The sequence below is a fragment of the Maylandia zebra genome, linkage group LG1 (assembly GCF_041146795.1).
Source record: "Maylandia zebra isolate NMK-2024a linkage group LG1, Mzebra_GT3a, whole genome shotgun sequence".
NCBI lineage: Eukaryota > Metazoa > Chordata > Actinopteri > Cichliformes > Cichlidae > Maylandia > Maylandia zebra.
In genome coordinates, this window is record NC_135167.1 from 15,439,986 (window position 1) to 15,462,672 (window position 22,687).

Genomic DNA, 22,687 nt, shown 5'->3' on the forward strand with positions numbered 1-22,687 from the left:
ATGTAATGGTCTTAATCTAAAGGCTACTGAAACACAGGAAACTGCTGCAGGATTTATTGCTCCGACTTTCTGTTGTGTTTGGGAGCGAGGTGTGAGTTCAGCAACATGTCTTAAGTTAAGTCACTACAGCCAAACAAAATGTTTTAACATATACGACCTTGGGTGAGCTTACCTTTATTAAACTTAAATCACTTTAGGGTAGTTTCACATTAATGCCACCATTATATTGTTTGAATGTTTATCATAAACATGCTGGTTACTTTAATACAGGGGTGCCCAATCCCAGTCCTCGAGAGCTACCGTCCTGCAGCTTTTAGATGCATCCCTACTCCAACACAGCTGAATCAAATGGTTTGATTACCTCTTCAGCATGCCATCGTGTTTGGCAAAGGCCTGATAACAAGCCATTCATTTGATTCAGCTGTGTTGGAGTAGGGATGCATCTAAAAGCTGCAGGATAGTAGCTCTCGAGGACTGGGACTGGGCAGCCCTGCTTTAATACTTCTAATAGAAGTGTTCTAATGTCATTAATTATCTCATTCAATCATTTTTATCATTTTACTTCACAGCTCTATAAGTTTGGGGCCACAGGCGGAATCTTCCACGGCATGCATTTTTAATTTCTCTTTGATATTTGGGCATATTGGGGCCCGATGAATGTAAAAGCAAAAAATTAAAAGATTTTTTTTTTTACCTTAATTTTATTTTTAAGAAAAATAAGAGCCACATATGAGGATATTCGTTTAAAGTTTTGATAGAACAGTAGTAGTATAATGTCCTTGTAAGTCGATATCAGGCCTTTGCAGAGCAAAATTGAGTATTTTGGTCTAAATAACCCAAAATGTGATGTCCACATATATGGACGCCAGGTCCTAGGAGGTTAAATTTAAAATTTCAGACTGGACCAGAACACCTGAACCTTTTGTTGTGGCTTTTTCCGTGAGTGGCCGTGAATTTGGTTTCAGTTAAAAATGGTGAAAATAACAGGATCACCATGTGTGTCAATAATAAAATTAGACGTGTAGCCAGATGTATTGTTAGTGGGACCAACTTGCCTCTTTACACCTAGATCTTTGCACATGTACCATAAATACACAAATCCTCAGTATTTCATATTATGCAGACGTTTATGTATCTCATGTACATAACTGTTCACACACACAAAGACACAACAAGCACACAGCTATGTGAAAAAGAAAAATCCCAGGACTCTGCAAAGTCCTGTTGAAAAGTAAGTGCACCCCATGACCCTGGAAAAATAAGCATACTTAAAAATATGTCAAAACATTAACCAGTACGGGTCAAATTTGTTATAATTAGTCACTAGAATATGTGTACAGAAATATAGAAGCCCTGTTTTCTGAGATAATCATAGTGCTTAAATGCACATATGTAAATAAAACAGTTTTTACCAATGTAAACAGAATGTAAACCCAAAATCATGAATACAGTGATGTTCTTTTCCAATTTTTTTTTACATATATATCACACTTAAATGTTTCAGATCATCAAACAAATTTTAATATTAATACTGTTACTGTTGGTTTGATGTTCTTTTTATTAAACGGTGTGTTAGCTTTATGATTTAACAGGACTCAAGCCTTCTAAAAAATCCCTGTTTTTGTCTCATCAGTCCACAGAATATTTTTGAGAGATCATCAAGATGTCTTTTGGCAAACATGAGATGAGTCTTTTTGTTCTTTTTGTTCAGCAGTGACTGAGGCAACTTTGACCTGCATTTCTTTAGATGTTGTTCTGGGTTCTTTTATGACCTCCTGGATGGGTCGTCATTGCACTCTTGGTTGTTGCTTGTTTGCTTTTTTCCCCTTAATACAGGGAGTGCAGAATTATTAGGCAAGTTGTATTTTTGAGGAATAATTTTATTATTGAACAACAATCATGTTCTCAATGAACCCAAAAAAACTCATTAATATCAAAGCTGAATGTTTTTGGAAGTAGTTTGTAGTTTGTTTTTAGTTTTAGCTATTTTAGGGGGATATCTGTGTGTGCAGGTGACTATTACTGTGCATAATTATTAGGCAACTTAACAAAAAACAAATATATACCCATTTCAATTATTTATTTTTACCAGTGAAACCAATATAACATCTCCACATTCACAAATATACATTTCTGACATTCAAAAACAAAACAAAAACAAATCAGCGACCAATATAGCCACCTTTCTTTGCAAGGACACTCAAAAGCCTGCCATCCATGGATTCTGTCAGTGTTTTGATCTGTTCACCATCAACATTGCGTGCAGCAGCAACCACAGCCTCCCAGACACTGTTCAGAGAGGTGTACTGTTTTCCCTCCTTGTAAATCTCACATTTGATGATGGACCACAGGTTCTCAATGGGGTTCAGATCAGGTGAACAAGGAGGCCATGTCATTAGTTTTTCTTCTTTTATACCCTTTCTTGCCAGCCACGCTGTGGAGTACTTGGACGCGTGTGATGGAGCATTGTCCTGCATGAAAATCATGTTTTTCTTGAAGGATGCAGACTTCTTCCTGTACCACTGCTTGAAGAAGGTGTCTTCCAGAAACTGGCAGTAGGACTGGGAGTTGAGCTTGACTCCATCCTCAACCCGAAAAGGCCCCACAAGCTCATCTTTGATGATACCAACCCAAACCAGTACTCCACCTCCACCTTGCTGGCGTCTGAGTCGGACTGGATCTCTCTGCCCTTTACCAATCCAGCCACGGGCCCATCCATCTGGCCCATCAAGACTCACTCTCATTTCATCAGTCCATAAAACCTTAGAAAAACCAGTCTTGAGATATTTCTTGGCCCAGTCTTGACGTTTCAGCTTGTGTGTCTTGTTCAGTGGTGGTCGTCTTTCAGCCTTTCTTACCTTGGCCATGTCTCTGAGTATTGCACACCTTGTGCTTTTGGGCACTCCAGTGATGTTGCAGCTCTGAAATATGGCCAAACTGGTGGCAAGTGGCATCTTGGCAGCTGCACGCTTGACTTTTCTCAGTTCATGGGCAGTTATTTGGCGCCTTGGTTTTTCCACACGCTTCTTGCGACCCTGTTGACTATTTTGAATGAAACGCTTGATTGTTCGATGATCACGCTTCAGAAGCTTTGCAATTTTGAGACTGCTGCATCCCTCTGCAAGATATCTCACTATTTTTGACTTTTCTGAGCCTGTCAAGTCCTTCTTTTGACCCATTTTGCCAAAGGAAAGGACGTTGCCTAATAATTATGCACACCTGATATAGGGTGTTGATGTCATTAGACCACACCCCTTCTCATTACAGAGATGCACATCACCTAATATGCTTAATTGGTAGTAGGCTTTCGGGCCTATACAGCTTGGAGTAAGACAACATGCATGAAGAGGATGATGTGGACAAAATACTCATTTGCCTAATAATTCTGCACTCCCTGTAGTGAAATTTCTTTTGAAAACTACATGCTGTATTTGTCTAATATTAAAGTTTGTTGATGATCTGAACAAATGTGACATATACCCAAAAAAACCTAAGGGGGTAAAAACTTTTTCACAGTATGTTCTTACAGGGAGTACATGGTGTGTAGCTCCAGTAAATATTGAAAAATAAACATGTTTCAATCACTCTAGTGCCTGTGTTACACTCCAAAGAATCCATCAGTTTTAGCCATAAGCTGTAGTGTCTTGTTTGCTGATATTAGCATCCCAACATGCGATGATTAAAATGAAGACAGAGTTGACGGGATTCAGTGTTTAGATTCTCCAGCCAACAAAAAGAAAGGTCATAATATCAGAGTGTTCGTCTGGGAGGAAACACACCATACAGGAGGGTCTGTTTGGTCTTTTTTTTAGTTGTACGGCTGCTGGTGCGTTTGTTCATTGTTGGTCCGGCCTCCTCTCTCCCATCTGCCGCTACTCATTAGCATGGAAACAGGACCAGGAGCTTTTTCACACATACACACATTGGCCATTAATCAACAAGTCAGGCCAGGGTCCATTCCCACACATACACACCACACACATGAAAACAAAGACCATACAGACACAGCGCCTAATCACAGAAATATCCCAGAGCACACTTTACTAGATTTCAACCACTCCTCATGTCTCAGAGGATCAGACCTGGCAACCCAATTTTCTTTTCTCTCAAATCTGCCAACATAGTGACGTCTCAATTGCTTTATATTTAAGTGATGACTGCTCCCTCGTGGCTCTGTGAGCGAACACGAGAAGATTTGTTCCCATCAGCTGTTCTCCCTTTTGTCTTGAAGGGATGAATTGGCAAGTATTATTGTGTGAATTTGCTATCTAATTTGTCTGGCCATCATGAATGGCCGCATTGAAAGGAAGAGTGTATTCCCATGAACTGACAATGTAAGTCTGAGTGGTGCGTAAAGGCTAACTCCATGGCTGACGTAAATGTCGACTATGTTGGGATATAAAAACATGTCAGGACCATGAATGTAACTGACCAAATGTAGATTTAGTCCAAGGACATAAAAAACAAGAATTGTAAAAGTTTTGAAAGCACAGAGATCCTTAGAAATGAGATCATGGGAGCATCAGGAAAAGGCACAAAGACACAAAAACAGTCTCTATTTAGGTTCTTGTAGATGAACCTAAATAGTGATTGTTATTATTTACAGCATCAATATGGGAATAATATAGGACATTAAAAGAGAAATTAGAGATTGAAGTGTTAACTGAGAACATTTCATAATTAGTTACGACTGCTATTTAGGTATGTAATGTTGAACTTTCTGAAAGCAACTACTTTGTGTAATTAAAATAAAATGAATAAAAGTCACTTTATTAAATCTGTATTTAACATTCTATTTAACATTTGTTCAGTGAACTCGTCCTCATTCATAGGGTGTCAAAGTCGCAGTCGTCTCATTTATATACATGAGTGAGTGAGTCATGAGTCGTGGAAATAATGAGACACGTCTCTTATTCCAGTTCATTGTATTTTAATCCAAAACACAATCTTTTCTTAAACCTAAACAGGCTGTTTTTGTACGTACACAAAGCACCAGCAAGTAGCAAAAGAAAATAATGAAAACACAAAGTTAACAGTCTTCTAACTGACACCAATAACACCCCACTCCTGCCTGCTTATACCTTCTTTAAACGACTTTCATTTCTCAAAGTATCGAGCAAATAGTTATTGATATTAATTATTTTTATTATATCCTAATTTTCAATACTTTTGCTTAACCTACACTTAGTGTTTCTTCTTTCCAAGTAATCTGCTCAGAAATCCAATTTGCAACCAACTCTCTAATAACAATTACACATGGATTACATATTGCAGTCTTCATCCCTGCACTGAAAAACACATGTAATATCTGCTCAAAATGGTAAAATCAAGTTTACAGGAACAAGATTTTGGCTTTATAACAATCCAAAGCCAACATTTTGATTTTTCCTCTAAAAGCAACTTTGAGCATGAACATCACAGATTACATCATATTTTAAATACCAGTTTAAGGTATATGGCATAGAGTAACAGAAAGAAGTAACATCATGGATGTTTCATTCATGTTTTCTGCTGATTCACTGAAGAAAACTTGAAAAGTGTGTCTTGAGTAAACTTTATTTAACTCATGTTACCTATGTGACATGAGTTAAATTAAGCCATTGGTCCACTTCTTTTTATCTGACTCGTCTTCTAGCAGGGTCGAAGCTAGATTTTTAATATACTTTTACAACATTCTGGGGGGTTTTTCCAGTAGATTTTGCAAACCTGCCAACTTTCAACTTTCACTTTCCAACCAGTTCACATAGCCCTCATTCGGTGTTTATCACTGTGCCGAAGAGCAGGAACACATCAGTCATGGTTGTAATTGTGCCCAGAGCGCGATTTTTATGATTTCTATACTCTCAAACACTGTTACACACCGTTTAGTGATTTTGCGTGCCTTCTTTTGCGCTATCTGCACTTCTTGTTTCTCCATCCATGCATTTTAGGGTTTGCCTTTGAAGTAAGGAGCAGTCACAAGATGTCTTATAGGGCAAACAAAGCCAATTTTGGAAGAAATCCGAGGAGACTTTGACCACCCTTGCGTGTTCTGGGCTTTAAAAATCGTTATTCTGTCAAAAAAAGCAGGTAAAACTTCTGTTTTTTCTCACCTGATGCAAAAAAATAAAGCAAAGCCTTCAGAGAGAGAGATAGAGAGACATCTGCCATATCTCTATCTCTCTCTCCCTCCCCTCCTGTGGGTCCTCTGTGGCAACATCTGCTTCCTCTGCTGCTCTTTCCCATCATGCGGTGGGCGTGTCCTTTGTGTTGCCCCCCAACTTCATTGTTCTAGCCAATCATTGTACTCGCCAAGCTGTTCCCACGATGCACCAGTAATGACCAGAAGGTGCTGATGGGAGCTGGTGTCTCTGAAGGAATGACTCTGTCTTTACAACCGGTTTAACCCCCAGGGAGAGATGACAATAAACAAAATACAAACAAAAACAGTGCTCTCAAAGAGAACCGAGAAATGTGGTTGGCTTTAATTGCGTTGACTTGCAACTATACCCTAAAATTATGATTTAAAAAGGCAACACATGAAAGGGGAAACAAAAGTATATTAAAGGCATGTTGTGCAAATAGAGTTAGAGATTGATAATCAGGAAAAAAAGAGGAAAGAGGGGGTGAACTGAGTGAAAGAGAGAGGTAGAGCTCTGGGAAAAGATCAGAGCCTGGTCCCTGGGGAGCTGCAACAGATGAAGTAGCTGAATAAGCTGTCTGTCATTGTGTGACTCAGGCTGCTGTGGTCACTTCGTTTGTTCAGACTCAACAATGGAGGATGACTGAGAGAGAAATCTCTGTTTTCCCACAAGATTTAGCCCCAAAAATCTCTAGTCAGAGATGCTCTGTGAGCATGGGGATTTGTGACAAATTGAAATGCTAATAACAGACAGAGTGGAGAGGGATGTAAAATCAGCGGGACACTGTTATGATGCTGCTCTCTGAGGCTGCGAATCAGCAAAAAAGTCTGGAGATGTTGAGAGAAAAGGCTCTGTGTTTACTTTGTGTGCAGTAAAATTAGTGCAACAAGTGATCAGGTGGTATTTAAAAGTGGTAAATATACTCAAAAATAGACCTAAACTACATACAGGCTGTCTACATTCTCATTATATACACATAACAATAATAATAATCAAACAAGCCAAACGACTTATTGCCTGGGCCAGTTCTTCCTCATATTTACTTAGGCTCAAAATAAGTCACATAATAATTTGCATTGTTAGCTGTTACATTTTTCTTTGTATACAGGCCATGATGAGCTGACTTTTTCTGTTATATTAGTTAAGTGAATTCAATAAGGTAAGAGTCAGGATCAAATGTAGCAATAGTCTAACTGGCATCATGAGCTTCAGTTTAAATTGATGTCTCCTGTCTTTGATGTAGCCTAGCATTGACCCTGAACACCACAGCCTGCTTTGCACCACTCTAGCATTACTGCAAACTTCCCCACAATACTGAAACTACGGTCAGTTCAGCCTGCTCTGAATTGTACTAAATAACACACATTATCATTCTATTTATTTTTTTAAATCACATTTCACAATATGAAAAAAAACATCTGAATGTTTTGTCCCAAGAGGACACAAAAGCCATCGTCACAGTAGCTGAAGTTCAAACCAAGCATCAGAAGGCTGATTAAGTGACTTTGAACATGGCATGGTCATTGGTTCTAGAGGGTCTGGTCTCAGTATAATAATAATGATAATATGACATATTATAAACCTGCTAAAGCTCTTAGGTCATCTGGAACAGGCTGTCAGTTAGTTCTCCCAGGATTCCCAAAACTTTGAAACTGTATTTACTTCATATGTGTTTTAGTATTTTATACTTAATTATTATCTTATTATCAACAAATGTCTGTGAAAATATTGTCGGGCATAAACCGGTCCGTGGCGCAAAAAATGTTGGGGACCGCTGTACTAGACTAGGGGTGTCAAACATAAGGTGTGTGGGCCAGAATCAGCCCAGCAAAGACCCCAGTCTAGCCCATTGGACAGCTCTGGAAAATGTAAAGGAGTGCATAGATTTTGAAGTTTAAACTGTATTTCCGTAGGCTTTACCGCTTTTCCTGTTTATAAAGACCCCAAAACATCACCACCAACTGTCATTCATGCTACACCGAAGTAATTAAGTAATGGCCGAAAGTTCCTGTTTTTTTCACCATCTACTATAGGAATTTACATTTTTACAGATGGTTCACAGAAAAAAAAGGACATTTTCTATGAATTACCAAGACCATTATACTTTAGGATTGAAGGACAGTCTTGGCAATGAAATACCAGAACATGTTCTGAAATTTTACACATTTTTCATGTAGAGTTTGACATCTCTGTGGGACAGCATAACACTTTTATCCATTGTCCCTCTGTCGCACATATTCAGGGGGACCAAAGACAACATTTTGACAGGTTCTAATGTCTAATAGTTCGTTTGTTTTAATTATAGACTGTTCTAAAACCTGGTTTTTATTGATCATTATCAGTAGCTCGGGAGGTAGAGCAGGGCATCTGCTAATTGGAAGGTTGGTGGTTCAATCCTTGGCTGCTCTCAGTCTTTATGCCAAATATCCTTGGGCAAAGTTGCTCTCTGATGCATCCATTGGAGTATTAATGTGTGTGAATGTTACATAGAAAGTACTTCCATAGAAAAAATGTGCTTGTGTCAATGAGGCAAGTTGTATAAACTGCTTTTAGTGCTCAGCTAGAGTAGAAAAGCGCTATATAAGAACCAGTCTGTTTATGTGCCACATCTTTTGCTGCCTGTGCTACAATGTGGAAAAATGACTTTCACTTCATCATCACAAAGTCAAAGACCACACAGATTTTTGTAAAATATGGTAATAATGACCGCAATTAAAGGGAAATACAGATATGTGTCACGTAATGGAGTGCAAAAAGTGAGGACCCAAATACAGAAGTTCAAAAACAAAAACTGAAACATTTATTTGTCTGATGAAAGTTCAAAGTAAAAATGTTCCAAGATACAAAGTAACAAAACCTGGACAGCACAGAGAAATACACAGGGAAGAAGGCAGGCACGTAAACAGTACGACACAAAGTTTAACTGGAAGACAAGGCTGTGTATACACACAGAAACACACAGAGGGTTAACAAGGGGAGTGGAAATAACTGGGGAACAAGAAACAGGTGAAACTAATAAAAGATGAAGACAAAGTAAAACTGAAGATGAGAAGCAAATGACTTTCAAAATAAAACAGGAAGTAATCTAAATAGAGAGCCTTAACAGAAATGAAGACTTCACAAAATTTAAGAAGACACTAAGGTTGTTCTTATGCTTGCCCTGTCACTTGTGTTGCGTTTGCCGTCACAGCTGGATTGAAGACAGAAATGTAGGATGGTCCCAGTTTTTACCCCCATTTTAATGATAATACTGCACAGAAGCTCAGAGATGTACTGACACACAGATGTTGTAACTATTTGAAACTTGAGTTTTTGGGAATAACATGGGAGACAAACACTTGTGGCTTTTTGGCCTTTTGACTTCTGTGCCTTAAGAGCAGGTATAAATGGCTACATGTGTCTGATGAAGACATGGCGGTGAGCATATAGGGTATATTGGGACCTCAAGGAAGCTACTCAAATACACCAGATCAAAAATATAAACACGCTTTTTTTATTCCCAAAAATCTCTTTCTGTCCATCCATCTATCCAACACATGCACACACCAGCCAAGATGTTTACACACACACACACACACACACACACACACACACACACACACACACACACACACACACACACACACACACACACACACACACTTATACATTCAAACAGATCTGTGAGAGGAGAGGAGTGTATGAATGGACAGATTAATCAGATTATAGCTGAGACACACTTAAACAGCCTGTTCTGTGGATTAGCTACGGTCCTGCCTACTCCCTGTCAGAATAAAAATTGTATTAGAAGAGAGAGGTGTGTGTGGGGTGTGGTGTGTGTGTGTGGGGGGGGAGGCTGAACCAGACAATATATCATCCTACACACGCACACAGATGTATAGATTTGTGTTCACATTTTTCTGTTGTGTTATTTAGAATATGAGTGATGGTACATCTTGGACTTCTTTAAGAACTAAAAAAAGAAAATGTTCAGGATTTAGGTGAACGATAAGAAAAAGGAATGAGCTCATGTGAAGTGTGGACTGACTGGATAAACGTTTCTCTATAGATTTGACCATGAAGAAGTTTCGATTTCCCCCTTTCAGAAGTTCAAAGAGTTGCTGTTCTTTATGTGCAGCAGGACAGCAAATGGCAGCCAGTCACCGGGGCTTTGTCTGACTATTGACACCAGAGAGATGCTGAGAGGGAGGACGCGAGTGTGTGCGACTGTTCAGGGGCTGGAGGACAGCCTGACAACAACAAAGGACCAGCTTTAAGCCTGTCTCCTGTGATTTTCCAACTCAGCGAAAAGCTATTGTGGCACAGAAAAAAAGTTAAGTTAAAAAGCTTAGCATGGTATGTGCTAACAACTGCCTGCCGCTTGTGTAATACAAGCAAATACTTTTTGAGTAGCCACAGTTGCAGTCTTTGGAAGGGCAACCGTCGCTGTGTCTGCAGCCTGTGGGCAGGTCAGTGGTGTGATCTGCTGCTCTGTACCATCAGTTAGGGTGTGAAAGATTCATCCCTTAATGTGGCTCTGTGTCAATATTGGAAAGGAATTGTGAACTTTCTTTCTACTCCATCATTCAAATCTTACTTCAGTCAGCCAGTCCATGACCTCTCCTGGAGTGTGTGTGTGTGTGTGTTATTGTGCTCCATGTCGACACTTAATGCAGTGTGTCCTCTGTAATTGCAGTAAATTTCTGATCATCTGTCATCCAATTTCACCGTCCTGTGTATGTGGTGTGTGTGTTTATATAAGACTGCAAACCAGATGAGTTTCTTTGATGACTACTTCTGTGCTCCCAGTGGTCGCTGAATGACACACACACACTTAAACACACACGGAGTAGTGCAGGCAGGGGCAACTGGGACTAAATCCAGACTGGTGGTTTCTCTCTTCAGCTATAAATACCCCTGTGCTTAAAACAAGATCAGACACACACACACACACACACACACACACACACACACACACACACACACACACACACTCCTGGACTCTGAGGAGCATAGAAAAAAAACCATTAATTCAGAAACACAGAAAGATGCAGACTAAAGTAAATACACACATGCACATATGCAATCCCTCTCTCTTTCATTCATGCACACACACACACACACACACACACACACACACGCACATATTACAATACACACAAGGAGATGGGTCTGGCCTCAGAGGAGGCTAGCTAAGCGTTCTATGATTATGGGGTGTGTCTTTGTCTCATTTAGTGGTTCCACAAGGAGACAGTCTTCTGCTGTGTCAGACAAACACACACATACACACTCTCTCTCTCTCTCTCTCTCTCTCTGTGTCTCTCTCACACACACACACACACACACACACACACACACACGCAAAACACTTATAGTATCACTAAGTGACATCAAATCCCTCAGCTTCAATTTTCCAGATTACTTTTTTTAAAATAACCTACAAATGTAAGAACGGGCGAGTATTCATGCTTTGCTAATTTACACAGCTTTTAAGAGCATGTTGCGTACTTCTCATAATCCCTTGTTAAGCAGAAAGGGAAAAACAAGCATTCAACACCAGATGTGCCATATTTCATTCCTTTTTTTTTTTTTATTTTGGAAAAATATTGCGCCTTTTTTCCAGTATTAAAAATGACAGGCTCTGTACATCAGATTTTCTCTTAAATACAACACAGTCACAGTGGTCTCAAGTGCCTAACACATACATGCATACATACTTACATACATACATTATCTGCCAGATTAAAAAAAAAAAAAATCCAACTTAAATTATAACAGGATTAATTAAAAAAAAAAAACACAATGAAATGGAGCACAAATAATTACATAATTAAATTAAAAGAATACAGCTTTCTTTAGATAACAAATAAAATAAAAACAAATGATCTCAACCAATGGCAGGCAGGGTGATGGTGTCCTTGAACTGGCTAACAGTGGAAGAGTGAAGGGAGTGGAAGTGAGCAGTGCATTCAATGACACAGGCGTGAACTCTCCTACATGCACACACAAACACACATACAACCACACACTCGTGCTGTCTCACACACATGCACGCTCACGTCTATAGTGCAATGAGGTCTTGGCAGTTGAGACGAGTCCTTTAAAGTTCAGCCTACTTGGAAAAATCAACAGCATCACTAGAGGTCAGGAAGAAAAAGACCAAACTGTCAATTTGAGCTGCTGATGCAATTTCACAAAATTCTGGAAATGTTCTGGAAAGGGATGTGCAGCAAATTCAAACAGAAATCATACACGAACTGATAACTAAACTTTAAATATGTTTGTTTTGAGTTCTTTCATCTGGATTTTTTCTTCTTGGTTCGTCCTCTAATGCCAAAAGTGTTTCCTAAGTTGCTCTGCCCAAAACATTTCCCTGTGTGTCACAACTTTCAGGGGTCAGAGGCCAGTATGGCCCAACAGAATCCATGTTGGATCGATCTGCAGTCACTACTGGAGTCTTTAGTTCTTTAGTTTGTGCTGAGAACCAGCTCAGCATTGTTTCTGTCAGTGCTGCAGAGGAAAAGCTGTTGAGCTGCTACAGAAGTAGTCCCACAGTTTTATTTGTGTCAAGAAAGCTCAGACTGTGATTTATATTTAATGAATAGATTGTAGCAGTTTAATGTTTCTACAACTCTGCTCTCTGCTCTGCAGCACTGCACAGAACTCGAACTACTCATTATCCATGACAGATTTTACACTGCATTGTAAAACACAGCACATAACAGTACTACAACAGTACTTTAAAAATTCTCTGTACTCCAAAGGTACTTCACTGTTCATTCAATCAGTACCCCATGGTACTACAATATCAACTGTTGACATACAAGTCCATATTCCACTGATTGGAGTTCATCCTGTTACAAGCAGTAAATCATCTTGAACTGCAGAAGACGTCTTCATCAGTTTGCCAACAGTCTTCACTGGACTAGACAAGTACTCAGCCAGCGCTGTTTCTGTACAAAGTCTGTACAAGCGCTCGCATTGCCTCCTGGTACTCCGTCCGTAGTGTTGAGTCAACATTAGACCTACATCCATCCAAGAAATATCCAGAATTCACCCGTAGTACTACCGTAGTACTACCGTAGTACTAAGTCCTTGCCAAGTGGGCTCATCAGCACCTTGGCTCAAAGTCCTCTGGTAAATCCGAGGGAACAGCAGCAAACAGCAGGAGTAAAACCTCCTGGAGACAAGCTGAGCTCTACTGCTCAGGGCTGGTGTATGTGGACCACCACCTGGTTTTCACTGGTATCATACCTGTAATACAGAAGGGACAAAGTCAGTCTTTGGAACTGCAGTTTTTGTGTGTGTTATGGGCGTTTGGGTCTATTTTTGCGTACTCACCTCTGTGGCAATGATGCATTCATCTTTCTGGTCTGATATGACGTAAACAGACTGGTATTTGGTGTCACTGGTGCACTGGTACCTGCTGTCACTGGGATCGTTGTATTCAACATCACTGGTTGACTGGAATTTAACGTCGCTGGTCGACTGATATTTAAGATCGCTCGCTGCGTGACAGTTCAAATCGGTGGATGAGTGATATTTTGCTTCACTGCAGCTCGGTGACTCGGCCACAGGGTTCTTTTCTGATGCATCACTGTGGGATAAAAGAGGACAGAGAAATTCTGAAATGCTGTTCTTCATGCAACAAATGCTTTCACAGTGATTAAGGGGACATCTGCATGAAATAATTCCAACCGTTAAGAATGTATTTTGATTGGTTGTGTACCTGTTTTTCCTCTTCCTGTATCTTTCCTCTGTATCTGACTCATCCAGCATTTCACATTTGGCCTCTGGCTCTTGGTGACCCTCCTCTTTACATGGTGGCAACTCCTCAGGTTGAAGCTCATGGACCAGGTTGTACTCCATGCTAGGGTACCGAGATTTAAAGCCATTCTTCTCTGTTCCGTTGAGCCCACCGATTCCACTCAGACCTCCAAGAGATCCAGTGAGATCCGAATGATAATCTGCCTTCTTGTTGGTGTTTTTAACTGATGTTGTCATCAGAACTCCCAGTTCCTTGTCGCTGCGGAGACAGTTGTTGGTGGTTGTCAAGTTGTTCATGGTCTCGTGGCTGTCACTGTGGACACTGTCACTGTGATGACTGTGCCGCTCCTGCAGTTTTACCCGAATGTAGACCACCAGCACAGAGCATCCGATCAAGATCACAAGAACCAGGAAGACGCCGGCACACACGGCCGCCCAAGGGAATCCTCCATTGTCATCCTCCTCATCATCAGGATTTTCACTTCCAGAGTATATTCGATCGGGTCGATCCACAATCTCTGGTAAGAGGAACTGACAGTTGTGACCGCCATAGCCGGGCACACAGGCACACATATAGCGGCTGCCTCGCTCATGACAGGTGGCTCCATTGTGGCAGGGGTTGTGTTTGCATCGGGAGACAGGGGAGCTGCAGTTTTTGCCAGTATAGCCTGTGAAAATGGTATGGTTTAAGAATCTGAGAAAATGACACTAAGCTGCATAAAAATTCATGTAAACATCAACAAATTTGTCAAAAGTTGTCATACCTGGGGGGCAACTACAGGTGTAGCCACTTCCTGTTTCCTGGCATGTCCCACCATTCTGACAAGGGAAGGAGAGACAATATCCAGAGACGCTACTCCCGCTTTCCTCACAGTTAGGACCTGAAAACCCTTCAGAACACTGACAGAGGTAGGAGTTCACCAGATCCACACATTCTGCACCTGCAGAGGGGAGAGGGATTAAGAGAAAGACCAGTGATTAGTCTCTGGATGTTTTAACCCTGGGTTCAATTGTAGGTTTAGGTGAAGTTAAAATCAGTAAATGTACCATTTAAACAGGGGTTGGACGAGCAGTGGTCAATTTTCTTCTCGCAGTTGAAGCCAGCATATCCTGTCGGGCACTGACAGAAGTAGCCACCTTCCGGATTGTCGACACAATGTCCGCTGTTGAAGCAAGGCCCGTCTGCACAGGTGTTGGCGCTTAACTCACAGTTGTTACCATAAAAACCAGGTGGGCATGTGCACTTATATCCATTGTCATTGTCCTATATTGGAAAGAATGTAAACAGTCACACACAGGTTTCTTGTTTCCACATCATCTCTCTTTCTGTCTTCCTCTCCTGTGATACTCACAGTGCAGCTGCCTCCGTTGCGACATGGACTTCCGGAACATTCACTGACTTGGATCTCACAGCTGGCGCCTGTGTATCCAGGTAGGCAGGAACAAGTGTAGCTGCCCTGGCCAGTGTTAGTGCAGGTGGCTCCGTTAAGACAGGGTTTGTGGTGTGTACAGTAGTTCAGATCTGGAAACACGAACAATAACAAACCGTTACAAAAAATATACTTTAAACCTAAAGCAAAGAGGGTCCAAGCGGGAATCAAGCATGTAGTAAATGTGTCAGTAAACTCACCCTGGTTGCAGAAAAGCCCACCCCAGCCCTCCTGGCAGTTACACTGCCAAGGCTGTTGGCAGGTGCCATGGAGGCAGCCAGGGTAACGGATGCAGTCATCACAGTAACGCCCACTAAAGCCCACACGACACCTGTGAACACGACAGTTATTTAACACTAATAGTAACAGAAGAAAATATATTGAAACGCTGTCATATTAATTTATGGAAACTTAAAAATGCTTTTCTGGACTTACTTGCACTCTCCTGGTTTATCACAGAAACCGTGTTCCTCATCACATCCAGGAAGGCAGATTGCTAAAGAGAGTAAACATGCACGGTTAGGTAACCCACTGGAAATGAGGCGTGTTTGCACTCCATCAATCTTCCAATCACTTTAATTCCTTTTCAAGTCACTGACAGCTTGTCTGACAGTCCATCTGGTTGGCCCTCAGGCCTTCTTATCTATTTGGTGGAGTCATTCATCTTGTCTGGTGCCATGTTTGTCTGCCGAATACGTTCACCTGCTCAGGCATGTTTCTAGAGTATTTTTATTCTCTATTATTAAGAGGCTTAATCCACCAGTCTTTATGGTTAAATGTCTTCTGGAGGTCTTCTTAGCACTTATAATGCAAAAGAGTAAAATTTGGAGGGTAATTGGTGTCACTGGGTCACTCTTGTGAACAGGCTGACATTTGCTGGTTTCTTCATTGCTTCAAAAGTTGTTGAAAATGCTACCGTTTTGGCCTTAATACCCACACAAGGAGCTACGTCAGTTTTGGTCACCAAACGAGGGGGATGCAGCCAACAAGCCCTCTCTTTTAACATGGTTGTTCTCCCATACAAAAGCCTCCCACACAAAGCCTCCTTTCTCCCCTTGACTGTGGGTCAGAAGTCCTTTTTCTCACCCTCAGCCCCTCTCTTTCCATATCCCTCCCTCTTCTTTCTGATCCTCCTTTTTCCTCGTTTACTCTCCCATCCACCTATCCCCTCCTCTCATCTTCCTCTCCTATCCTTTCCCTTCTTCTGCTCATCCTGTCTCTCCTCACTCCCCCCCCCCCTCCTCCTCCTCCCCCAAGGGCCAGCTGGTCTGTGTGGAACTAACCACCAGACAGCTGCTCCATTGTCTCCTCTCACCGAGCAGCTGCCCCCTCCACAACAATACACAACCGTGCTCGGCCAATCAACAGCCTGAACCACAACAATACAGGACCCCCACTTGGCCAATCGGGGAGGAGGTTTTGGGCGAGGAGGCCCCAGTGGTCTAATGGAAGGCACGCGGCGTGTGAATTACTGAGGAGCCACTGCGGCTCATTAGAATGGAGGCCTCTGGTGCTATGGGATAACTAACTGACGCCTGTTGCACACGGGCCCCGCATTATGAGGTGAAAAAAAAAAGTCCCCAAACAATACAGAGAGGCAAATGACTGTTGGGAAAATTAACTTTGAAAAGTAGTTTATAAACTGTAGAAACTTAAAACCCCTTAAAGCTTATGTGTTTTTCATTTTAAAAGTTAAAGAACTGTTTTTTTTAAGATGGCAGTAATTCCAGACTAAGCCGGAACTAGTGTTAACACGTCTCACTTGTGAGGCAGTATTTTGGAATCAGGCACTTTGTGTAAACATCACCGCTTGCTGCTAATGATTGTGCCACTCCTTCAGCTTATCTAAGCAGCTGCCATTGGACTGAAATTTTAACTACTGCATTACCACTAACCTGAAGGTGTTTGTGCTTGCCAACTATATCTCTCAGTTATGGATATTCCTCACATTGCTCCATACAGACCTACTGACATTGTTTGATTAAAACCAAAACCACTCACGTTCAGTGCAGTATTGTCCCTTCCAGCCAGAGTTGCATATAATCTCTCCACGCTCGCCGCAAGTGAAGTGTCCAAAAGCATCATCTCGCGGGCGGCAGAAAACAGAGCAGCCTTCGCCGTAGTAGTACTCATCACACAGGAAGCGGTAAGAGTATCGCAGCTCAGTCTTGCCAGCTGTCTGCACATCACTGAACCACTCTTCTCCCACACTGAGGTGACGCTGAGTGGCGATCCTGCTGATCAGACGCTCTGGGTTGTCTGAAAAAGTAAATCACACAGCTTGTTGTGAGTCACATGTTGTTGTGAAGCATGGCTTTTCTGCAGAGCGTAGGACAGGGTAGGACCCTTTCATTCACATGAAGCTGTCAGTTATATTCCTTTGTTTACTAAAGATTTCAGGTCTTGCGGAAGCATGTGTGCTTACGCTCCTGCAGAATGACAGCCACACATGTTTTTGAAAATGAGTCTGTCATGCAGTGAAAAATAAAAGGCCAAGGGGTGAAATCTGCTGTCTGGCTTGCAACAATGCTTTTCTTGTGAACTGTTTTTTCCAAATAGAGACAGATTACACCATAAAACCTCAGTGCAATGATAAGATGATGGCTTAAAGATGACAACAGTAAATCTCACCACAGAAACAAATCTGAGAATGCCTATTATCAAGAGACAAGTGAACCCACACAGGAAATTGTGCCATTATATGCAAAAACACAAATTTTATGCAAGAACATGGCTATGTAATCAAAAACACACTGGACGTTTGCCTCACTGAGATGTAGTATTAGCTGATTCCCCACACTACAATCAGCAGATGTTTAGAAATGGTTAACCCTTATTTACTTTTCAAGGGAAGGTGTGTGCCTCAAAAAGTTGGATCTTAATTCTTATAAAAATGGCTGAAAAGAAAAAAAGATGACCTGACATTTGAAAGAAAACCAGGAAAACCTATTTGCCTTCTGCTCTGTCTTTGAGATACACTACTGCCCTTTCTTGCTGTCACCCACCTGTTGTCAGGTCGTCCAGGGAGTCGGTGTGGAGAGCTTCAATGATCAGTGAAAACGTCCCCTGAGGAGAGACAGAGAGAGAATCAACAGCTGCTTAGCCTACAGGCCTCCCTCCCTTCAGAGCAGGCGGGCCATTAGCAGGCCTCCCAATAAACTTCACAGCCTAATTCTCGTGTTGATTAGGTGCCTAATAAGGCCCGGTACCTGCTCCCCTTTTCACACCCCTGCCCATATCACACTCTGACACCGCTGTAAAACCAAACGAGGCGGAATTTCACGCTGTGCTGCCAATGATGTGCCAACTCAGAGGATGTTAAATTTCCCACCACGGCTGGTCGGAGGAGAGAGACGTTTGGCACACACACACACACACACACACACACACACACACACACACACACACACACACACACACACACACACACACACACACACACACACACACACACACACACACACACACACACACACACACCCTCCCCTTCCCGTTTTATCCAACCAAAGAGCACAGAAATACTACAATAGCCCCTCTCACACACTGCTGACAAAGACCCTCACAAGTGTGGAGTTTGAGAGCATCTGTTGCGTTCTGCACTCTTCAAAGCTAATACATCTCAGTCTGTCAAGGCCCTTCATTACTCAAAGTTTATCGGACAGAGAATACCTCAAAACTACGACTTCAAGTTTTTTTTTTCGGGGGTGGGGGTAACTGTATAATTACCAACAGTGAAAATTGACGCATTGGGCCCGAAAAAACAAACAAACAAACAAAAACAGTAAATGCACAAAACTGAGCTCTAGACTGCAGCTTATCATTATTTCCACAATATTATTAATAATATTACCGATTATATGTCCTGCTTTTACTTACTGGCCATGTGAAACCGAAGGAAAAGCGGATCGGGTTGGTGAAGCTGTCCGCGTTGGTCTCCGGGACCTGGAAGGAGTTGGAGCCGAGGACGGGAGTCACAGTCCCCCCATACGTGCAGGGAGGCTCTGGGGAGACGTTGGCCTGATAATGCTTCAGACAGACCCGAAAGAAAGTCTTGCACTCACACTGCTGCTGGCCCTGCAGGTGAGTGGGGCAGCAGTTGGCATTCCCAGTTATCCCCTTCTTGTTGAGGAACTCCTGCAACTTCAGCTCAAACACGCCCGAGCACAGAACCTATAACACACACGCGCGCGTAATCAATCAATCGAGAGTATTTAAGGCAGGACCCGTGAGAATCAATCTTAAGCTGTTTGTATTCAAAAATATGTGCAGAGGGTATTTCAATACCCTTTAATGTTAAAGCTTGCTTTCATCGGACCTACCTGGCAGGTGAGTACGGTGAGACTGACAGCCAGGAGCAGACACAGGCGTCCCATTGTGTTGACAGCCCCTCAAAACCAGTGAAAGCTCCACAAGTCCGTGCAGCCCGGCTCAAACACTCATGGAGAAAGTCCTGTAAAACCTTCCCAGTGTCTCGCAGTCAAGGTGAGTCTTTGACGCGCAGTGGGGGTGGGAAGAGGAAGTTGTAGTGAAACTTTTCCTTTTGGTGCGTCTGTCTTCCGCCTCTATATTTTCCAATACACTGCGAAAGTTTGTGACAGAAAGGCTGTTGCAGTGCAAAGTAATCCCCAGCAGACTGATCCACTCGAAGAAACGTGAATGAAATCCCTGATGGAAAGAGTTAATTCCAATCAGTCGGTGAAGAAGCAACTCTTGATGGGCTTGTTTGTTTTTCCACTTGATTGATCATGATATGCTGATCATAAACACAGAAAACAAATCTGCGGTCCTCTCCGTTTTCCTTGGTGTGGCAGTGCGTGTGTCTGATGGGTCTACTGCCCCGTGCAGGGTTTTATACGGGGCCAGCAGGCGAAGGGTAATAAGATGCAAATGAGCCCCTCTGCTCCTCTTCTTCCCCTCCCTCCACCACCACCACAAGTCCGCCCAGGGGCCATCACAAAGAAAGGGAAGGGGGAGGTAGGGGGTGCACACAACTTTTCTAAACCCGCCCCCCTCCTCTCTTTTTCTCAAAGGGATGGACCAAATGGCTAGTGAGCTGTTAAATGTGCAACAACCCCATGCTTCCCCCGATGCCTCCCTCTTCTAGGACGCACTGGGCCCATTTACATTCCGACAAATTATTTTACCTCTGGACAAAATCCTCCATCAAGCGATTTATACACATGGTGCAGCCAGACGCACCATGACTTCTTATATTTGAGGGGCTATGGTAAAGGTTTGGCCTGGCTCGTTCCTTGGATGGCCAGCCGGCCAGCCAGCCGTCCCAACTGCGTTACAACGACCATCTGCTCCGCTGCATTCCTATGGTGTTACCCCTGCCGTGGTTTTCACAATGCCACACCCCCAAAACAAGTCGCTCTATTCTTATTATTTTATCTTTATTTCTTGGCTTAGAGACCTACAGCCTTTCTCCCCACTTGCGCCCTCATTATAAAAACATTGCTGCTGTTTTCCTAATGTAGGCTGCACCAAGTGTGCTGTTATTTTAATACCCACGTCTTGATAAAAATGTGACTGACGAGTCTCTTCTTCAAAACAGCATTGAATATTAGAGCTGTGATACCGAGAAAGAGCTTCATTTTAACTCATTACGATTTTTCAATGAATACAATCGATTTCCTCTAATCGTTAATAGATTTTGAACCATTTTGAGTGGATAATGACCAGTTTTAGGTGCTCGAGAATATAAAAAAAATCTCCGAGAGTGCGCTCAGTGGCCTCAGGCGATCACACCAACTGTATTTGTAGGCATGCCTGTGTATTTCCCTTACTTGCAGTTTGATAGAGACAGTAAAAAAAAAACAAAAAAAAAAAAAAAAACCAAAACTTGGTGGTGTGTCACTCGCGTGGCTGTCATTAAGGGACTTTATGGGGGAAAGGAGGGGGAATATGAGGCGGGGGGAAGGGGGAGTCATACTAGGAGTAAAGTTTTTTTTCTCTTTGTGCTTTCAGCTGTATGGTAATTGGGACGGCAGCACCTGCTCTCCCACAATAATACAGCACCAGAGAGAGAGAGGGAGAGAGAGAACGAAGGGGAAAACATGGCCGGGTGCATAAACAATAATCTTACAATGTGTTTTATAATAAAACACCATGTTAACGAAATACAGTCAGATTATATTAGATGCTGCAGACCATCACCCTATTCACGCTACAGTGTAAGTCAGAGAGTGTGCTCGCTATACACCAGGTTGGCAACACAACTCGCGCAGGGTCTACTGTCTAATTTGCATATGTGTGTATATCCGCAGAGAAATGTGGGCAAGAATGCGCACTTGTTGGCGTGATTTATTCTGAGCTTATCTCTGGCATTCCCAACTGTGCTGAGATTCTTTACCAAGTCATTAATGTCTCACGGGATTACATATATATCTAAAACAAAATTAGCAACCCTGCAGGAAAGCAGTAATTAAGCAATTGTTTTTCAATATAGATAGAAATGAAAGGCTCCAAAGATAGCTGTTGTGTAAAAAGACGATTTCCGATGTGATTTTATATCCAATATGTTTACTTACATTGATACATAGACCACAGTCATCAGGATTTACGAAGGAATTATACATAAAATAAAGAAATTACATGTTTCACAATTTTTACTCTATTTAATGTACCTATATTATTATCAGCCCAGCCCTTATTGAACTGTTATGTTGTGTTTGTTGAAAATTATGCTGCCCTCTTTGCCAGAAGTCTGTTGAAAAAGACATTTTAATGTCATTGATACTTTTTACTTAGATAAAAGAAGTTTATATAAAAATCATTTGGCTAAAAACTGATTGCAGCTTCTACTGTACCGTACATGGTGTTACATATGAGAGATATGTTTGGCAGACTAAATACCGACTTTTACTTATCTATTTATTTTTGGACATTTCAGTTCATTCACTTTAGGTTCCGCCCGTTTTATGTAACACCACATTTTCAAAAAAAATGAAAACCTTTAAATGAGGTTTGAGCAGCAGTCAGACTCAATGAAGAACTGTGTCCTCTTCTAATGTTTACAGACAGTAGCGCGCACTCACAAGGGCGCGCGCACTGGGAGATTTTTAAGGGGGGGGGGGGGGGGGACTTAATTAAAAACTCTAATGGAAGCTACTCCGTCTGCATATCATTACTGCTTTGGTTTGCCGCGGTACACAAACAAGGCCTTCATTCACACTCCACAGATAACATATGCACAACTTTCGGCCTGTCATGTCAGGCGCGCAAGGCGCTGACGGGCTGCTGCGGGAGCGCCGCAGTGCCACCATGCACAAGTTTGATGACCCTGCTTGGTTCTCCCCTCCGGGTCAGTGTATACATGTCTGATGTGGTTGCGTGTCCGCGATATGCTCTTTACACCCCTTGAAAATGATTGAAAGGCCTTTAACC

The 22,687-nt window shown here is 42.0% G+C and overlaps 1 protein-coding gene across 1 annotated transcript; it reads right to left on the bottom strand.

Annotated features, from left to right (window-relative positions):
• Positions 1 to 11,676: 11,676 nt before the first annotated feature.
• On the bottom strand, positions 11,677 to 20,114 carry dldh (dihydrolipoamide dehydrogenase). Its single transcript, XM_004539470.3, has 12 exons — positions 19,618 to 20,114; positions 19,175 to 19,468; positions 18,304 to 18,364; positions 17,300 to 17,557; positions 15,734 to 15,794; positions 15,499 to 15,629; positions 15,221 to 15,390; positions 14,916 to 15,132; positions 14,633 to 14,809; positions 13,831 to 14,536; positions 13,443 to 13,698; positions 11,677 to 13,355 (listed from the first exon to the last, which is right to left on the bottom strand). Exons 1-12 carry the CDS (start codon positions 19,669 to 19,671, stop codon positions 13,350 to 13,352), a joined length of 2,391 nt encoding a protein of 796 aa, XP_004539527.1. The 5' UTR covers positions 19,672 to 20,114; the 3' UTR covers positions 11,677 to 13,349.
• Positions 20,115 to 22,687: the final 2,573 nt, after the last annotated feature.